This window comes from Aethalodelphis obliquidens, unplaced genomic scaffold, assembly GCF_003676395.1.
Source record: "Aethalodelphis obliquidens isolate GAN/ISIS:26980383/991018 unplaced genomic scaffold, ASM367639v1 scaffold68, whole genome shotgun sequence".
Classification (NCBI taxonomy): Eukaryota; Metazoa; Chordata; class Mammalia; order Artiodactyla; family Delphinidae; genus Aethalodelphis; species Aethalodelphis obliquidens.
In genome coordinates this window covers 3,188,580-3,209,922 of record NW_020838012.1, presented here as the reverse complement: position 1 = coordinate 3,209,922, position 21,343 = coordinate 3,188,580, and the positions used below count along the sequence as shown (strand labels likewise).

At 39.6% G+C, this 21,343-nt stretch overlaps 2 protein-coding genes across 7 annotated transcripts in view; one reads left to right on the top strand and one right to left on the bottom strand.

Moving 5' to 3' along the window:
* RMDN1 (regulator of microtubule dynamics 1) overlaps positions 1-9,438 on the bottom strand; it is a 38,033-nt gene extending 28,595 nt beyond the window's left edge. For 2 of the 4 annotated variants that reach the window (XM_027089690.1, XM_027089688.1), the window contains exon 1: positions 9,229-9,387. In XM_027089690.1, coding sequence (XP_026945491.1) covers positions 9,229-9,357 — 129 coding nt within the window. In that variant the 5' untranslated portion in view covers positions 9,358-9,387. Of the gene's footprint in view, positions 1-9,228 lie in introns of all 4 variants that reach the window. The other 2 variants (XM_027089687.1, XM_027089689.1) reach the window with 2 other exon arrangements.
* Positions 9,439-9,592: 154 nt separating this feature from the next.
* The window catches only part of CPNE3 (copine 3), a 50,209-nt gene continuing 38,458 nt past the window's right edge, over positions 9,593-21,343 (top strand). The window contains exons 1-2 of one of the 3 annotated variants that reach the window (XM_027089796.1): positions 9,593-9,708; positions 15,367-15,660. The gene's annotated coding sequence lies outside the window, so the exon portion shown is untranslated. The other 2 variants (XM_027089794.1, XM_027089795.1) reach the window with 2 other exon arrangements.

Sequence of the window (21,343 nt, the reverse complement as noted above, 5' to 3'; positions counted from 1 at the left end):
GCAGCCATTCAGAATGCAATCCAGTGCTACCGTGTCATTTATGATGAGAAAAAAAGAGCTACTACCCAGACATCACTGGATAATTTTTTCAAAAGGGTAGATAGAATTGAATCCAGCGAGGAACCAGAACATGTGCCATCAATGGCAGGCATGAGTGAAACTGCAGCTTGCCCTCTGTCTCCTGTTGCTGATGATCCTTCAGCTCTACCATCTCCCACCTCCTCTCCCTCCTCCAGTCAGTAACTCTTCTTGCCTGTTCACTCGATGCCAGCCCCTGGATGCCAGCTGTTGTACTGTGCTACTGTATTTTTCAAGGTACTATAATGTAAGATTTTAAATGTTTTCTTTATTTTTTGTGTTTGTTTTTTATGTATTATTTGTGTGAAAAATATTATAAATCTATTACAGTACGGTACTATGTAGCCAATTGTGTTAGCTGGATACCTAGGCTAAGTTTGGTGGACTTAACGAACAAATTGAACTGATGAATGTGCTCTCAGAACAGAACTTGTTCGTATGTAGGGGACTTACTGTACAGAGAAAACAGACTGAAATGCACCTCCAGGCCTTCTGTGACAGAGGCCTAGTAGCTTATCTTCATAGCTAGGCCTAAATGGAAGGTTGCTAATTAAATACACATATTAGGGGCCAATTACAATCCTTTCCAATTATAAAACCTCAGAAAAAGACCTTAATAAAATGGAAACCAGTGATTTACCTGATAAAGTGTTCAAAATAAGCCACAAAGATGCTCACTGATCTCAGAGGAAGAATGATGAACAAAGTGAGAATTTCAACAAAGGGACAGAAAATATAAGAAAGTACCAAACAGAAATCATAGAGCTGAAGAATACAATAAATGAAATGAAAAATACAACAGAGTGGTTCAACAGCAGACTAGAAGAAGTGGAAGAAAGTATCAGTGAACTTGAAGACAGGGCAATGGAACTCATCCAATCAGAGCAGCACAAAGGAAAAAAAAAAGAATAAAGAAGAGTGAAGATAGCTTAAGGGACTTAAGGGACAACATCAAACAAACCAATATTTGTATTATAGATGTCCCAGAAGGAGAAGAGAAAGGGGTAGAAAACTTATTTGAAGAAACAGTGGCTGAAAACTTCCCTAATCCAGGGAAGAAAACAGACATCCAGATCCAGGAAGCCCACAGAATTCAAAAAAAGATGAACCCAAAGAGACCCACACCAAGACACATGAAAATTAAATAGTCAAGACAAGAACCTTAAAAGCAGCAAGAGAAAAGCAACGTGTTACATACCAGGGATTTCCCTCCCACCCCAAGACTTATCAGCAGATATTTCAGCAGAAACTTTGCAGGCCAGAAGGGAGATGGGCACAATATATTTAAAGTCCTGAAAGGAAAAACTGCCAACTAAGAACACTCTACCTGGTAAAGTTGTCCTTCAGAATTGAAGGAGAGATTAACAGTTCTCCAGACAAGCAAAACCTAAAGAAGTTTATCATCACTAGAATGGTCTTACAAGAAACCTTAAAGGGACTTCCTTAATTTGAAATGAAAGGGTGCTGATTAGTAACAGAAAAACATATGAAAGTACAAATCTCACCAGTAAAGGTAAATACATACGAAAATTGGGAAAATCTAATGTTGTAAAGGTGGTGAGTTAATTGACTATAAAGCTAGTAGTAAAAATAATTTGTTAACGGACACACAAAATAAAAAGAAATAAACTGCAACATCAAAAACATAAAATGTAGGGGGAGGGGAGAAGTAAAAACATACAGCTTTAGAATGCATTCAAATTTAAGTTGCTATCAACTTAAAGTAGACTGTTAAAACTCTAAGATGTTTTATGTAAGCCTCACAGTAACCACAAAGCAAAAACCTATAAGAGGGGCTGCCCTGGTGGTACAGTGGTTAAGAATCTGCCTGCCAATGCATGGGACACGGGTTCAAGCCCTGGTCTGGGAAGATCCCACATGCCGCAGAACAACTGAGCCCGTGCGCCGCAACTACTGAGCCTGCACTCTAGAGCCTGCGAGCCACAACTACTGAGCCTGCGTGCCACAACTACTGAAGCCCGCATGCCTAGAGCCCATGCTCTATAACAAGCCACCGCAATAAGAAGCCTGTGTACCACAACGAAGAGTAGCCCGCGCTCGCCACAACTAGAGAAAGCCCGTGCACAGCAACAAAGACCCAACACAACCAAAAATAAAAAGAAAATAAATTAATTAAAAAAAAACTATAGGAGGGCTTCCCTGGTGGCGCAGTGGTTGAGAGTCCGCCTGCAGATGCAGGGGACACGGGTTCGTGCCCTGGTCCGGGAAGATCCCACATGCTGCAGAGCAGCTGGGCCCGTGAGCTATGGCAGCTGAGCTTGTCCGGAGCCTGTGCTCCACAATGGGAGAGGCCACAACAGTGAGAGGCCCGCATACCGCAAAAAAAAAAAAAAAAAAAAAAAAAAAACTATAGGAGATACACCAAAGAGAAAGAGAAAAGAATAAGCATTCCACTTCAGAAAATAAACAAATCACAAAGGAAGAGAGCAAAAGCAGAGGAAAGGAACAAAAGAATTACAAAACAACCAAAAAACAATTAACAAAATGGCAATAGTAAATCCATACCTATCAGTAATTACTTTAAATGTAAATGGACCAAATTCTCCAACCAAAAGACACAGAGTGGTTGAATGGATTAAAAAAAAAAAAGAAAGAAAAAAACAGACTCAACTATATGCTGCCTACAACGAAAACAATTCAGCTTTAAGGACACACAAAGACTGAAAATGAAGAATGAAGGGATGGTAAAAATATTCCATGCAAATGGAAACCAAAAGGAAGTTGGGGTAGCTGTGTCAGACAAAACAGACATTAAGATAAAGACTGTAATAAGAAACAAAGAATGTCATTATATGATGATAAAGGGCTAAATCCAACAAGACGATATAAGGTTTGTAAATATGCATCCAACATAGGAGGACCTAAATATATAAAGCAATTATCAACAGATCTAAACACAGAAATAGATGACAATACAATAGTAGTAAGGGACTTCAATACTCCACTTTCATCAATGGATAGATCATCCAGAAAGAAAATCAATAAGGAAACACTGGCCTCAAACAACATGTTTAACCAGATGGACTTAATGGGCATATATAGAACATGCCATCCCAAAGCAACAGAATACACAAGCGTACAGGAAACATTCTCCAGGACAGATCATAATGTTAGGTCACAAAATAAGTCTTAATAAATGTAAGAAGATTAAAATCATATCACGCATTTTTTCTAACCACAATGGTATGAAACTAGAAATCAATTACAAGAAGAAAATTCACGTATATATGAAGATTAAACAACATGCTACTGTACAACCAATGCTTCAAAGAAGAAGTGATGAGAAATTTTTTAAAAAAACACCTTGAAAAAACTGAAAATGGCAATACAGCATACCAAAACCTGTAGGATATAGCAAAAGCAGTTCTAAGAGGGAAGTTCATAGTGATAAATGCCTATGTTAACAAACATGAAAGATTTCAATTAAACAACTCACTTTACACCTCAAGGAGCTGGGAAAAAAAGAAAAAGAAAAACAAACAAAACCCCAAATTAGCAGAAGGAAGGAAAAAACTAAAATCAGAGGGGGAACAAATGAAATAGAGACTAAAAAGACAAGAGAAATGATCAATAAAATGAAGACCCGGGTTTTTTGTTTTTTTTTTTCTTTTAAGGTACACAAAATAGACAAACATTTAGCTAGATTCACCAAGTGAAAAAGAGAGGACTCAAATAAATAAAATTATAAATGAAAGACGAGACAGCACAACCAATACCACAGAAGTACAAAGGACCATAAGAGTCTACTATGAACAATTATACACCGACAAATTGAACAAACTAGAAGAAATGGATAAATTCCTAACATACAACCTACCAAGACTGTATCATGAAGAAATAGAAAATCTGAACAGACCAATTACCAATTGAGGCAATTGAATCAGTAATCAAAAGCCTCCCAACAAAGAATGGCCTAGGACTAGATGGATTCAATGGTGAATTCTATCAAACATTTAAGGAATGAATACCAATGCTTCTCAAACTCTTTCAAAAATAGAAGAGGAAAAACTTCCAAACTCATTTTATGAGGCTAGCATTACCCTAATACCAAAGTCAGAAAAGAACATTACAAGAAAAAAAAAGTACAGGCCAATATCCCTGATGAACATAGATGCAAAAATCTTCAACAGAATTAGCAAATGAAATTCAATAATACACTAAAAGAATCATAAGCCAAGATCAAGTGGGATTTATTTTAGGGATGCAAGGACGGTTTAACATCTGCAAATCAATCTGATTCACCGTATTAACAAAATGAATGCCAAAAAATCATATGATCATCTCAATAGATGCAGAAAAAGCATTTGTGAAAATTCAGTATCTATTTATGATAAAATTCTGAACAAAGAGGGTATAGAGGGAATGTACCTCAACGTAATAAAGGCCATAAATGACAAATTCATGGCTAACATCACAGTCAATAGTGAAAAGTTGAAAGCTTCTCCTCTAAGATGAGAAACAAGACAAGGATACCCTCTCTTGTCACTTTTATTCAGTATAGTATTGGAAGTCCTAGCCAGAGCAATTAGGCAAGAAAAGAAAAAAAGGTGTGGGGCATACAAATTGGAAAAGAAGTAAAATTATCAGTACATGCAGATGACATGACGGCATACACAGAAAACCCTAAAGACTCCACAAAAAAACTGTTAGAAATAATATACGAATTAAGTAAAGTTGCAGCATATAAAATCAATATACAAAAAATGTTTTTATATACTAATAACAAACTATTAAAAATAGAAGTTGAGAAAATAATCCCATTTACAGTTACGCCAAAAAGAATAAAACACCTAGGAATAAATTTAACCAAGGAGGTGAAAGACCTGTACACTGAAAACTATAAGACACTGATGAAAGAAATTGAAGAGGACATAATGGAAAGATATTCCATGCTCATGGTTTAGAGGAATTAATATTGTTAAAAGGTCCATACTACCCAAAGCAATCTTTAGGTTCAGTACAATCCCTATAAAAACTCCAATGGTGTTTTCCACAGAAATAGAACAATCCTAAGGTTTTTATTGAATTACAAAAGACCCCAAATAGCCAAAGCAATCCTGAGAAAAAAAGAGCAAAGCTGAAGGCATCATGCTCCCTGATTTCAAACTAAATTATAAACCTATAGTGATCAAAACAGTATGGTATTCACATAAAAAACAGACACATAGATCAATGAAACAGAGTAGAGAGCCCAGAAATAACCCCACGCCTATGTTGTCAGTAATTATTGACAAAAGAGTCAAGAATATATAATGGGGGAAGGACAGTCTTTTTGGTGTTGGGAAAACTGGACAGTCACATGCAAAAGAATGAAACTGGACCACTACCTTATACTCCATACACAAAAATTAACTCAAAATGGATTAAAGACTTCATTGTAAGACCTGAAACCATAAAACTCCTAGAAGGAAACATAGGGGTAAGCTCCACGACACTGGTCTTGGCAAGGACTTTGAATTTGACACCAAAAACAAAGGCAACAAAAGCAAAAACAAACAAGTGGGACTTCATCAAACTGAAATGTTTCTGCACAGCAAAGGAAACAATAAACAAAATGAAAAGGCACCCTACCAAAAGGGAAAAAATATTTGCAAATCATATATCTGATAAGGGGTTAGTATCTAAAATATATTAAGAACTCATACAACTTAACAGCAAAAAAACAAACATCCAATTAAAAAAGTGGGTAGAGGATCTGAAGAAACATTTTTCCAAAGAAGACATACAGAGAGCCAAGAGGTACATGAAAAGGTACTCAACATCACTAATCACCAGGGAAATGCAAATCAGAACCATAATGAAATCTCACCTCACACCTGTTAGAATGGCCATTATCAAAAAGACAAGATATAACCAGTGCTGGAGAGGATTTGAGAAAAGGGCACTCTGTGCGCCACTGTTGGGAATGTAAATTGGTGCAGCCACTATGGAAAACAGTATGGTGGTTCTTCCAAAAATTGAAAATAGAACGTCAATATGATCCACCGATTCCACTTCTGGGTATTTATCCAAAGGAAACAAAAACACTAACTTTAAAAAATATATGCACCCCATGTTGCACTGCAACATTATTTACGATGGCCAAGACATGAAAGCAACCTAAGTGTCCATCAATGAATGAACAACAACAAAATGATACACACACAAAATGGAATATTATTCAACCATTGGAAAAAAAACAAATCTTGCCATTTGCAACAACATGGACCTTGAGGGCATTAGGCTAAGTGAAATAAATGAGAGAGAAAAAGACAAATACAGTATGATCTAACTTATATGTGGAATCTAAAAAAAAAAATCCAAACTCATATACAAGAGTTTGGTGGTTGCCAGAGGCAAGGGAAGAGGGGCTGGGGGTGTGTGGAAGAGGTAGGTGAAATGGGTGAAGGTGGACAAACTTCCAGTTATAAAATAAATACATCCTGAGGATATAATGTACAGCACGGTGACTATAATTAATAATACTGTATTGTATATGTGAAAGTAGCTGAGAGAAGAAATCTTAAAAGTTCTCATCACCAGAAAAAAATTGTAACTATGTGTGGAGATTGATATCAACTAGCCTTATTGTGGTGATCATTTCACAATATATACAAATACAAATACTGAATCATCACGTTGTACACCTGAAACTAATACATGTCAATTATCTCTCAATTTAAAAATAAATAAAATAAAATGGCCCTCAATGAACCCTGCTTTCTACTATTCACTCCCTTGTGCAATCCCCTCCCCTTAAATGTAGACTGAACTTACTGACTCCCTTGTAAGAAATAGAATATGCAGAAGTGAAAAGATGTTACTTCTAAGATTAGGTTATAAAAAGACTGTGGCTTCCATCTTTGATACTCACTCTCACGTGTTCCTTCTGACTGCATGCCTGCCATGGGGGAATCTAGCTACTGTGTCTTGAGGTAGCCCTGAGAAGAAGCCCTCCTGGTGAGTAACAGAGGCCTGCCTACAGGCACAGGATGAGCTTGGAAGCAGAATTTTCCCTTTACCCTCAAGTTGAGCCTTGGCAGGAGCCCTTAGCAACTGAACAGTCTGATTCAACCTTATGAGAGATCTTCAGCTAGAGGCACCCAGATAAACCTCATGTGGATTCCTAATCAACAGAAACCATGAGATAATAAACATTATGCTTCGTGATAATTTGTTATCAATAATAGATAACTAATAAACTGGTACTTGCCTAACTTTTCAGCCTTGGTTTATTTCAGTTTACTCTTCCACTCCAGGCTTCAGTCATACTTTCAGTTCCTCAAAAATGCCACCTTTTCTTACCTCAAAGCCTCATGCTACTCTCTCTACAGGCATATTCTTTTGTCCTCATCTTCCCTTTATCAAGTCTTTATATCACATCTCTAACCGCTTACACACTTTCCCTTTTCCCTTTAAGATCAGATTAGGTGTAATTTTGCTTCCCTTTTCCTAACACTTAGCATTCATTACATTTACTCAATAACTACCTTTCCTTCTGTCAGATCAGTGAGAAAAGGGTTGTTTCTCACGTTCAATATACCCCCAGAGCTTAGAATAGTCTTGCTCATAGTAAGCACTCAGTACAAATTCACTGAAAAATAAACGTTCAGAGATGAGTGTTTTGTAGTGTAGATTACAAACTGAAAAAGACAGAAAAATGAAGTCTGAGCTACTCAAAAGTAGCCCCCAATCTCTGCAAACCCCTGGGGAATAAATACCTCAAACTCAACTTATTGACATCAAGCAGGGAGGAAGGTCTAGGAAAAAGAAAAACAGAAATGATAAGGCTATGAAAACACATGAAAAATTGGAAATCTGGTAATAATAAATAGTTCCACCTCCCTAAAAATTCAAAATACTTAGAGGGAGGAAAGAATTTTCATTATTGCCTTTGGCTTAGAGCAGAGTTTTATTACCTACAAGTCTCTCTAGTATCTCGTTACTGTGATTTTTTTCTGTCCTTTTCTATCTTGCTTCTCTAGTTTTCAGTTTTTTAGCACAATGGCCATATGCAGCTCATGTGCTCTGTAGATACTCGGAGTATCTGGAGATACATCTTTCTAGCTGTGTGACTTGGATACATTATTTAAGCTTATTTCAGTTTCCTCTTCTAAAAAAATGGATAAAATAACAGTTCTTATTTCATAGAGTGCATGGAAACATTTCAGTACACAATTAAACCAGGTAATGCTTAACACAATGCCTGGTTATAGTAAGCCTTCAATAAATGTTATTATTATCTAATAATAGTGGATCATTCCACTAAAATGAAATTTTTAACTCACCAAAGCTCTAATTTGGAAACTTGAGGCTAGTTTCATACTTAGTACTCCTCCCATTCCTCTGCTCATATCATCTAACATCAACCCATCTGGCTATAAGCTCTTCCAAGGAAAGGGATCAAGCCTTACTGTCTTTCAACCCTCCCCCACCCCACAACTCTGAACACATAGCAGGCAGTCAAAAATGTATATTTAAAATAATTTAAAATAATGAAGCACCTAGTTCAAATGATATATATCCAATGCACACCCTCACCCTTCAATCCCCTTTCAGAGATAAACCTAGGCCAATCAGTCTAACAGAAATGTGAAAATTGGGATGACAAGCTAACATCCCAACATCCTTCCTTAACGTTATGCAGATGAAACAAGAAACTCAAAAATAATTTTTAAACCTAAATAGTGCATAAATCTCTGGTTCTGAGCCGTAGGAATTTTCAAGATCACACCGCAAACTTCCCAAAGTCCTGTAGACTGCCAGCCTCAGGTGCTATTACCGTATCTGGCCGTCACCGAAAGTTAAAATTATCTCACAGAGGTCAAGGTCTTTTTCCCCCCTACAGTTCTCCTTGCGTTTACACAGGAAAGACAGGCATAAGGCAGATTCTCCGGAGTGATGGGAGGGGCTGGGGGGAACTCACTCTTCCTCCGACCCCAGTTTTCAGAGAGGAACTGGGCTTGCGAAAGGGAGAGGACCTGTCCGTCGCGGTCACCGGGAGAGCTCCAGGCACACCAGGCCCCGAACTCCTTCCTCAGTTCACCACATACCCTAAGGTGACACGGGGCCACCGAGCCTGAAGAAGGAAGGGGCCGCCGGAGCCCAGTCGGTAGGGGAGGAAAGCGGGAGCCAGGACGGCGAGGGTACCTCAGCGCCGCGGAGTCGCCAAAGAACGCACTGCTCCCTGCTGCCAGCAGCACCCGTCGGGAGCCGAGGTCCCGGGGCAGCGCTACGTCCCAAAGGAAGGGAGCGCCAGAGTCGCAAGGCTAGCGCCATGATCCGCAGCTCGCAGGCCTGACCCCTCACCCCTTTGGCTTCTACGAAGCGGGGCGGAGCGAAAGGCTCCCCAGTCTCTCCACAGAGAGCAGCGTCGGCTGGCTTCCGGCCCCGCTCCTCTTCCTCTCCGCAGCTTCCGGTCCACGGTTTCTGGGGGCGGGAAATTCCTCGATTGGGCGGGACTTAGTGGCCTTGCTGCGCCTGCGCCGAGTGGACTGGGGCAGGGAAATAGCGCCCTTCGGGCTGCTGGCTTTTAGCCGTCCTGGGGGTCTGTTTTGGCTTTGGCTAAAGGATAGATCACCAGAACAGACTTGAAAGCTCTGAAACAGACCCAAGGATTTCCGTATGCAAGTAAATAATGATTTGTTATCTATAGTTCTCTGCTGCCTTCTAAGGTGGGGAGAATCCTGGTACTGGAGGGTCCTTTTAGGAAATAAACGCTTGTTAGAATTAAACTGTTCTACATAAAGAAGGGAATGGAAGAGATTAAGAGACTGGAGGGGGAGTTTCTCAGGGAGAAGGGAGAAGCCAGAGACGGGCAAAGAATGACCAGCCCACAGTGATCCAACAAGAAAGACTAGGGAGAGGAGGCCTCTTGACAGAAGGTTGATGGCGTTGTATGCTTTGGGATGTGTCGTATAAAACCCCTGGCTTCCCCTCAGAATATTCAGTAAGGTCGGTATTGCTTTTTCACTGGACTGGAATTCTTTTGGAGAGGATGAAGAGGTTTTGAATCCTACTTCAGATTTGATGTGGGAGAAAACACAAGCTGCAAACCTACTATATGGATTATATGAAATTTTTTTATGGGCAATAAGGGAAGATAGTTATAGTTTTTTAAAAAATAGGTTACATTTATGTAGTACTTTCAATACTATGTAGTGAATTAACAAGCACTTTTATTTCATTTGATCTTCCCAACGACCTTGTGAAGTAAGTGGTATCCCAAGTTAATAAACAAGTGAACTATAGCTCAAAGAGATTTATTAACCAAGGTTACCTAGCTGGTAGGTATTGGTAGAAGACTAGAATCCATGTCTTCTAACAATTAGTCCAATGCTTCTTCTATTGATTGCTCCTTCCACCACTTCCTGTTAAATCAACCATATTTCTTTAGGATTACATCAGTGATATCCCTATTTTCTTTGTTTTTAACATATATTTTAAAAGATATATAGATCCTCTTCCAAACTTTCTTTTTTTACATATTTCTACTGGTAGTTTTCTCAGTATTGCTAAATAATATGTTTATACCACTGAATGCCATCATAATCCTGAGACTGAGTTTCTAATATGTCAGCCAGAGTAAAATTTTAATTAAAATTTTCATTTTGAAAAAAAATTTAGATCCTTAGGAAAGTTGTAGGAAATCCCATATATTCTTCACCTAGATTCATCCATTGTTAACATATTGCCACATTTTCTTTTTCTTTACATATAATATGCATATTCTATTCCTATTATCATTTTCCGTTGTTGAACCTTTTTAGAATAGATTACAGATATCATGACTCTTCCTGCCCAGAAACAAAGATGTTCTCTTATTTATTCCCAGTACAGTTACCAAATTCAGGAAATTGAAATTGATAGAATACTATTATTTAATATACAAGTTTTGCTTATTGTCCCAATGCTGTCCTTTATAACAACCATTTTTTCCCCAACTCATTTCAAATCCTGATTATGTGTTGCATTTAATTGTCCTGTTTCTTTAGTCTCTTTAAGTCTGTAGTATTTCTCTCTTGGCTCCAGGCACAGTATCTTTTCTTGCCTCCCATGAGCCTCAGACTTCCCTATGTGATATTGTTTCTTTCAGGATTCCTTCCCATTTCACTACCCTAGCACTCTCCCCCTTCCCCCTACCCCACTCCACTATTCCTGACCTAGCTGATTCCTATTCACCTTTCAGCTCTCAGTCCAAACGTTACTTCCTCAGAGAAATTTTTCTTGATTCCCCTTAATATATTTTCATTTTCTTTATAGCTCTAAGCACATTTTATAATTTCATTTTTATATTTGTGATTATTTGTCAATCGAGTATATTTTAGAGGTAGAGTTGATAAGAATTAGTAATGTGTGCCTTCACTGTACTATAAACTCAATGACATGTCTGCTTTTGCCTATAACAGGGCCTGGCACAATTTCTTCATTCACTAATGAAATATATTTTGCTTATCTATAATATGCCTGGTATTCTTCTAGATGTGAATTCCTAGTGGAGCATATATTCCAGTTGGGGAAAGATAGTAAGCAAGGTAAATGATATAATAAATCATAAAAGATATAATAAATGATGATAAATGCTGAAAAAGGAAGATAAAGCAGAAAGGGGTATAGAGTGTATTTCTGCGTAGGCATTACAGTTTTAAATAGGGTGGTGGCCACAGAAGAACTCACTGAGGGGGAAGAGGGAATGAGCCATGAAAATATCTGGGGGCAGAGCATATCATGCCAAGTGAAATGAAAGTGCAAAGGCATAAACTGGGAAGGCAAGTGGCATTTTCTCTGAACATAAATCCACTCTAGATTGAGTGAGCAAGAAGGAGACTCTTAAGGTCTTGAATGACCTTAAGAGACAAGGTCAGAGAGGAGATGGGGACCAAGTAATGTAGGACCTTGTAGGCAATTGTAAGGACTTTGGCTTTCGTTCTTTGTATGATCATGTGGGACACAGTCTAATTTACATTTTAATTAGATCCTTATGACTGTTTTGAAAATAGACTGAAGGGGAGCAGGAAGGGAAGCAGTTACTGGGTATTACAGAAATGTAGAAAGAAATAGAGGTGACTCAGGCTAGGCTGGAAAATAGGAGTAGTCAGAATCCAGGTGTATTTTGAAGGTAGAGTTGACAGGATTAGCCAACACAGTGGACCAGTTAGGGTGGGGTATGAGAGAGGCAAAGATGTCTCCAAGTGTTTTGGCCCAAACAACTGGAAGAAGCTTTGCCATTACTTGAGATAAAGAGGACTGTGGGAGATACGGATTTGGGAAGGAAGATCAGGACGGTTTACTTGTACATTGAAATTTGAAATGATTATTAGGCATCTGTGGTAGCCAGCCTTCAAGATGGCCCCCAGTGGTTCTTACCTCCTGGATTTACTCCTTTGTGGGATTCCCTCTGACGTTAGATATAGGCTTGTCTATTTGACCAATAGAATACTGCAAATGTGATGGTATATGACTTCTGAGGCTAAATCATAAAACTCACGAAGCTTCTCCCTTGATCTCTCAGATTGTTTGCCTTGGGGGAAGCCAGAGGCCATGCCATTAGGGTACTCAAGCAGCTCTAGTAAGAGGTACACGTTGGAGAGGGAACCGAGGTCTCCCACCAACAAAGAGCACTACTGTTAACGTGCGAGTAAGCCACCTTGGAAGTAGATCCTCCAGCCCCATAAGATGACTGCAACTCTGCATAATACCTGATTGCAACTCTTATGAGAGATGATAAGCCAGAACCCAGCTAAGCCTCTCTGAAATTCCTGAAACAAAGAGGCTATATATAATAAATGGCTACTTAGTTGTAAGTCCCTAAGTTTGGTATAATCTGTTATGGAACAGTAGATAACTAATACAACTCACAAGTAGGGAGTTGGAATCTAGAGTTTCAGGATTTGGAAATTTCGGAGCCTTTAGAATATAGATGGATTTCAAAGCTGTAAGGCTAGATGAGGTAACTAAAGGTGTGGATGAAGACAGAAAAAAGAAAAGTCAAGAACTAAACCCTGGGGTACTCCAGTGTAAGAACTGGGAATATGAGGATCAAAAAGCACAGGAGATAAAAAGGAACAACCATCGAGGTAGAAGAACGCCAAGAGACTATTTTGTGAATATCTCATTCAGTTTAGCATCCCTTTAAATCTCCATCAGGTGTTAAGTCCCATGCCTATTTGTTCTTTGTTTCTAGAACCTTGTTATACCTGATACATAGTATGCATTCAGTATGTGTTGACTAAATGGGCGAATGAATAAGTAAAAAAGTAGAATGGAATTTAGACTATAGTTTGAGGAAAATGAATAAGTACATTGAATAGCTATGGCACTGTCTATTTAATTGAGAGATTGCTTATTGGGTACTAAAAGTACAAAACCATTTCATTGTCTCTACTCCCTATTTTAGTGGAGACAAAGGTGATGAAAATTGGGTATTGATACTATGTATTCTGGAAATTTTGAAACTTGTAACTAAATTAGTGGTACCTGAGGACCTTCGCTTTAATGTAAAAACAGAATCAAAAATAAAACAAAAAGGTTATTTTTACCAACCTTTAGTAAAAACAAAATAAAACACTTCTCTTTCCTCCTTACTATGTTCCAACCACAAAGGCCTTGTTTCTGTTCCTGCAGTTTGCTAAGTCTATTCCTGCCTTTGTCCCTGCTATCATTCCTCTGCCTTCAGATCTTTGCAGGACTGGGTCTTTCTTATTTTTCAGTTCTCACATAAAATATCACCACCTTTTTTTTTTTTTTTTTTTTTTTTTTTGCGGTACGCGGGCCTCTCCCGTTGCGGAGCACAGACTCCGGACGCGCAGGCTCAGCGGCCATGGCTCACGGGCCCAGCCGTTCCGCGGCATGTGGGATCTTCCTGGACCGGGGCACGAACCCGTGTCCCCTGCATCGGCAGGCGGACTCTCAACCACTGTGCCACTAGGGAAGCCTAAAATATCACCACCTTTGAGAGACCTTCCCTGTCTGAAAAGTTTCTTATTATCCCCAAGTCCCTTTCTATCACATTACCCTGTATTACTTTCCTCATGGTACTGTGAACAATAATCAATATCAAGGTTGCAATGAACAAAGAGCTTTATTTGGGGGTCTTAGTAATTGCAATTTGGGAGATACAGACTTGAGTAAAACCGGAAGAGTGTTTCTGGAAAGAGAAAGAGACAGGGGCTTATAAAGGCAGAAACTACGAGGTGGTTAAAGTTGTCTGGCAAGAATTATGGTTGATTCTGATGCAGAAAAGAAGATACTTGTTCTTAATGGATAGGCTATCACAAGGGTCTAATAAGTATCTTGATTTTCATGAACATTGGGCAGATGTTCTGGATGCGCCTATTAAGATTCCACCTGAGCTGAGATGTGCATAAGTCACACTCCCTCAGTGGACTCCTGGCTCCATTTTAGAAAGCTCTTTTAGCAATACTGACTCCATTTTGATTTTCCTTTCACGGTACTTATGGCTATCTGAAATCATTTTGCTTCTTTTTAATAACTTATTATTTGTTCTCCCTCTAGGGTAGAAGCTTCTGTCTGTCACTGTTTTATCACAAGTCTCTATAGAACAATGTTTATAGAACAATGTTTGGCACATAACAGGCACCCAGGAGGTGTTGAATAAAGGAATGAATCTTTACTTGCACTGATAACGATTACTTAAAAGTGTTTACTTTGCATTTTTTTGGATTAAAAGAAAAGTTTGGCTTAGAAAAGTCTATATTTCTTCTTTGGTTCATTTTTCCATTTCTTCTGTAATTAAAAAAGTTATCTTTTGCCCATTTTTCAATTTTTAAAGGCAATTATACTTAAGATACTAACCCTTGTTTTTGAATGTCAGGTTTGTGGCAAATATTTTTTCCCATGTGTTTGCCTATTGATTTTGTCCCTGTTTTTTTGGACAGAAATTCAAACTTCAAGCAGTCAGATGGAGCAATATTTTCCGTAGTAGTTTAATCTCAAGCAGCATCAAGTCGCAGTCAAGTGGGGCGCTTAGAGGTTACTCTGAATCTGTGACTTTGGGCAAATAGGCCAATTACTTAGCTATCAAATCTCCAGTTAGTCATATTTTTCTCACTTGCGAAATGGGGATAATGGCACTAATCCGTTCGTTACAAACTTGTGAGGATTAAATGAAATTAAGAATATCAAATGACTCTGATAGTTGCACATTGAGAGCGCTCTAAATAAGAATGGTTAGTAGTTAGCATTTCACTACTTTCATGCTGAAGCTGGTTCTTTCCTGGTTCAGCTTGTGGTATAAATTTTCTCAAATATAACTTCTTTTATTTTCAGGAACTTATTTTGGTGCACCAAATAACTTATTTAAACGCCTTAAGTCAACTTGGAGTTTTCGGTAAGCAAGCGATCTACTACCCCTGAAGCATCAACCTACAGGAACAGATCAGTGTCTACGAGCTCTGGGCAGGCAGTGGCCGGGATGGGCGGAGCCGGCCTCAGCCCTGCCCCGCCCCTCCCCTCAGCCGGATCCGCCCCAGGTTTCCGTGAATCCCAGGCGACCGGGAGGTTCCGCGGTGTGTACCTGCCTGGTCTCTACCTTGGAGCGACTTCTACACCTTAGACGGAGAAGTGAGTGCGGACTTCTTTCTGTTTCGGGCCCGGAGTGGCGGGCCACCCGCAACCCACCGATCCACTGGGGCAGGAGAAGAGTCCGGGTCGGGAGAATCGGGCCCGCAGGCTCCGCGCGACTCGGCCCGCCCTGACCTCGCGCTGTAAGTGCATCCTGGGCTACGCGCGGCCAGGGATAGGCCGGGGCGCGCGGGGCCTCTGGATCCGCTGGACTCGAGGTCGGCGGCCTGCCGAGACCCAGGGTTGCCCCGCGCCTCCCGGTGTAGCCAGAGTTCCGGGCTCAGCTCCGGGCCGCGAGGCGCCTCTTGGACCTGGTGCTAGTGCACCTGGGCGGGCGGTGCCCGGGATCCTCCAGGCGGGGAGTCAGGCCTGCGGCCCAGGGAAGGGGGACACGCCCAGAAATTGCCGCAGCTCCTAGCCCGGAGAGGTACTGGGTCACGCGTCCCGCTCTGCCTTAGCGAATACCCAGAGGAATGGGGTGGGCCTCAGAGCAGGCGATGGTTCCAGGGGAAGCTGCTAGGTAGGTGGGGTGGGCAAAGGTGATTCTTGATTTTGGTGTAAAGCAGGAGGTTGCGAGATGGCGTATCCTAGCGGCTCCAGTTCAGGCTCCAGCTACGAATTTCTTCTGTTTGGGGCTCACCGCAACCAGGGGCGTGGAGGAAGTGCGGTTACATTAGTTTTGCAGTGCCAGAACCTCTGGGAGACCGAGCAAGCCTGCCACTGACGTTGTGCTTGATGATGATCCACAATTTTTTTTATCCTTGGTGTTATCTTTTCGTGGCTGCCTCTATAACTGATAATCAAATAGAAGGAAGGGTGGGATTGAACGCAGTGAGTATTGATTACAGTATCCCACAAGCACTGCCCGACAACTTTTATATATGTTAGCTCATTTAGTGCTCACAGCCGCCAACTTAAGTGGTATTGCTATTCCATTTCATACTCGAGGAAACTCAGATTGAATAATTTACCAAACTGCACAAATGGTAAGTGGTAGCATTAGAGTTGAAATTCACATCTGTATGATTTCTGAGCACAGGCTTTATGGCTTAATGTAAAGAACATTATTACTCTTTGGGATAAGATGGATACCTAGGTATGAGATCTATACGTTGAGATTTGTTAGCTGTATGACCTTGGGCAGGTTACTTAATCTTTTAGGGCCTGTTTCTGCATTTGTAAAATGGAGATAAAATACCTCCTCTGTCATAGGGTTGTTATAAAGATTAAATAAGATCATTTTTGGACTACACTTAGCAAAGTGTCAGGCACATAGTGGTAAGCTATATATAGCTAGATATATCCTGCTGTTGTCATTAATTGAGGACAGCAAACTCCAGCTCTGAGTGCTGCCAGCTAGAGCCAAACACAATTTGTGTGGGCCTAGAGCATAGGTAGAGGGAGGCAGAAAAGGATAAGAAAAGAATGGAGAACTGAGAACAGATGACATGTATGATGGCAATTATAGGCACATCAATAGATAAATCTATGGTACCCAGGGCCACCCTTTTGCCTTTGTGAGAATTTTTAAAAAGGCAGTTCCTTTTAGCTGATGAATTGGAGAAATGCATCCCACTCTGGGCTGAAAACATTCTGAAAGGTAGGTGTCTGGGACTGGACCATGCTGAGGCTCTCTGCCTCTGAGGGGGAGCCGCATTTCAGCACTGCACAGCATTCAGCACAGTGCCTGGCATAACCCCACAGTCAAGTGTGCAGTTCTCTTTCAGGATTTCTTCTCTCAGACTGAGCCCCTAAGAAAGGAGAAGGACAGGAGATTTCAGGACGGGGGAAACAAAATGGTTTTTTGCCTTTTAAGGGTTGCTTAATGACTGAACGCCTCTCCTAATTTTACCTATAGCTGTGAACACTTTATAGACAATGGTCTTCATTTCCACATAAATTTAAGGCAACCTAAGTATTATGTATTTTTATATACTCTTTACAGTGGTATCACTCTTGCCCTGAATATTTCCTTTGTAGCCTGGGTTCAGATACCCAATTCATACTGTACCCTAACTCCTGTCAGTTTTTGGTATAGCTTTAGACATAGTGTTCCTTGCCCTCTTTCTTTCTTGGTGATTGCTGTGCTTTTTTCTTACTATTAGAGTTTTCTTTTCTCTTTCTTTTTCAAAACTTTCTTTAGCCAGTGATGTATTATGCTAGAAAGTATGCCTGTCAGCAAAACCAAGAGAGTTAGTGTAGGATGTGAAATATGATTAAATAACATTTGACCTTCAAGGATTTGTGACTGGCCACCACTGCTCATCAAAAGCATGATCTTTTAGGTGGATCTTTTAGCAAGGATAAATACTACTTTCATTGGTGGCACTCAAGAAGTTTGAAGAGTCCAAACTTGGCCATTCCTTTAATGTACCCATTATTACCTACAGGCCAGCTTCCTTCCCACCAATATTTTCCCTTTATGTTCTTACTTACCTTATAAGGATTGCTAATCGGGTTAAAGTCCAAACAATTAGGTAGAATACTTGGTAGAAGATTTGTTAAAAGACTGGCTAGAAGGAGGTTTAAATTAGTACCTAAAAGTAAAGTATCATAGATTTTATTTGACTACATTATTTAAGTTTCTAATATGATGATCGAAGGCAGACATTATGTATATGTTTTATTTATTTATTCAATTGAAGTATTACAATATGATGAAGTGCTACTAAATTGAAGTACTACAATACTATGTTAGTTCTAGGTGCAACAGTGATTTGATATTTTTATACTTTACAGAATGATCACCACTCTACTTTTTGATAAGATTATGATAACTACATTTAAGCCAGTTATGCTGGTTTAAATATATTTGAGGAAGCTGTGGGGGCAGGGTATTGGGATTCTTTTGGAAAGACTTTATTCTTTTAATATATAACAGCTTATGAGTATGCAATCATAATTTTTAAAAAGACATTAAAGTAGTCAATGTAATAGTCAAATTTACCAATATAAATTAGATGGATAGCATACTAATGCTGTTTCTCCATGAAAAATGTGACATACTGCCTATTAATCTTGGCAAATAATTTTGAAATATCCTCTTACCAAGTGGATGTATTATGTCTGGTTCCTGTGAAAATTACCAAAGCAGCAGTGTGGTTGCAATATGCATTGTCATCAGGCTACTTGAATACTCTGAGCATTTAGTTTACCATGCCTCTAGACCCTAAGGTGATAGTAGATGTTAAAATAGATATCTGCAACTGTAAGGAGAAATTTGTCTGCTCCCTCTCCCCCCTTTCTTGGTATTTGGCTTACTTTATAAAAATACACAACTTAAATACATATGACACTCTCTATATTAGACAAACAACTGTTAGATTTAATATTTTCAGTTATTTCAACTGAAAGCAAATATGTAAATTACATCTTAAGGGCAAAGGGTTTCTTTAGAGATTCTGCGTTCCTGGTCCACAGGAAGAACACCCCTTGAGCGATCCATCCAGGAAGCTCACCCAAACCTCCAACTTTCCAACAGGTCATTTCACCATCAGGGCCTTTATCACATGGCTTCATAATGCACTGCTTGTTAGACACAATCTAACTTATCCACACCCCAAGTTTAAGCTTTTGTCTTCTCTAGAAACACTTAGTGGAAAAACCAATGTACAATCTGCTTACGGGTCAGAATTTTTTAAAAAGAAGGGAAAATTTTAAAAACTAGTTTTCAATGGTATTGTCAAAATAAGTCGATAAAATACTAAAATGACACTCCACCTTCAATACTTCTTGCTTCCCTTCTGTGCTTTGTTTTTCTCTTTAGCCCTTACCATCACCTATCATACTATATATCTCCCTACAGTGTAACCACATGAGGGCAGGGATATTTGTCTGTTTTGTTCATTGCTGACTCCTAATCCCTTAGAACAGTGTCTGACACACAGGCATTCTGTAAGTATTTATTGAATGAGTGTTGAGTGAATGAATAGTACTATTAAACTGTTCATGATTGGGAAATATAAAGCGATTTGCCAGAAAGTTAAAAACAGCTGGAATGTGTATGCTAAGCAACCATAAAATGAATATTCTTGAAATCAGGAAGTGTATAAACATCTCAACAGTTCTTTCTCAACATACAAACTTTTAAACCCTGAGGACAAATCAAGCTTTTAAACTCTGTAATTGTTGCAGTTTTAAGTGGAAAGAATTTTCATGTCATTGTTCACCATGAACTAGAGAGGAGCATGTAGTATTAAAATGTGAAATGCCTGTCTTGCCCAATGAGATAGTACATGTGCCCAGCTGAGAAGAGGAGGGAGCCAAGTTTTAGAAAGCATTCTTTCAGAGTTGGGCATAGTTGGATAATAAGGGTAGGTGAGACGTTCTGATTTCTGGTCCAACATCTGGGAGATTGCAGAAGGTGGGAAGTTCTTAAAATGCCCTGAGGGGAATGAGAACCCCAAGGGAATTCAATCTGAGCAGGTTGCTGTGCCTTAATATAATGTCTAACTGCCTGCTGCACAGCTGGCCAGCAGATTTACTGAGTCTTTATTGTAACTTAACAAAATTTTCAATTGAGCATCCTGGAATTTACTCCTAGGGGATGCAGCTCTGATTTTTATCAAGGCAGTTTTTGGTAAAAGATGATTCACTTAAGTAGGTGAGGTATGTACTGTGTAGCTAACTTTGCCAAGATGCATGTTTCGTAAGGTGAGGCAATACTGAGATGTTGTCACTTTTTTTGCACAGGCTCCAGATACGCAGGCTCAGCGGCCACGGCCCATGGGCCCAGCCGCTCCGCGGCATGTGGGATCCCCCCGGACCGGGGCACGAACCCATGTCCCTGGCAGGCGGACTCTCAACCACTGCGCCAGCAGGGAAGCCCACTGCTTCTAACTTTTATTAACACATCACTCAGTGCACCTATGATGAACTGTTCATTTGATACACTTGAAAATATAATCAGTTACATTTCTAAAATGTATATACAGCAGCCAAGGGATTAGTAAAGCAGTATAACCTGAAACACATGTTAAGTAAATTCTGTAGCCTGCTATGAATCATAGAACAGGTGAGATTTCATAGAGAAATCAAGGAAGGGGCCTTAGTTGATTGCTTACTTTGTAGCAATGAGGACAGGGTAGAACTGCACTTGCTCCTTGTGTTCAAGGAAAGAAAAGAGTGATCAAGCGTCAACACTTTCATATTAACTCCTGCTGTCTCCAATTCTGCATGTTCAGGTGTCAGCAATAGATCTATTTAGATTTTGTTCAGTATAACTGAAGAATCTGGAAATTCATTAAAAAAACACACGGTGGCCAAAAGCTGATTCCCTTTGCTGCCATGATATGAACTGAGAGTTTAATAATGTGAAATTCCATGGATGGTAGTAAAATTTACTTCCTTACTATGCTGCATGTACCTAATAGACTGGGCCCTCTGTTTTGTTTGTTGATATGCATTATTTTTTCCAGTCATCTTGGGTTGGGGGATTGAATAACAATTTCAAGCAAAGGTACCTCCTTCAGTGCGAGAGTAACTGAATAAATATTTTTTTCAGATACAACTTTTTCAATAGTGGGAGATAGAGGCTGAGTTTGGAAAACTTTATCCTTTTCCTTTTATTTCTCTCCTTGGTTATTATAAACTTTCTCTTCTCCCCTTTTAAAAAGTTTTTTTTCCTACTCCTTAACTACCAGTTCCTAAACAAGTGTCATGTTCACTGTAATTAAATTAAGGT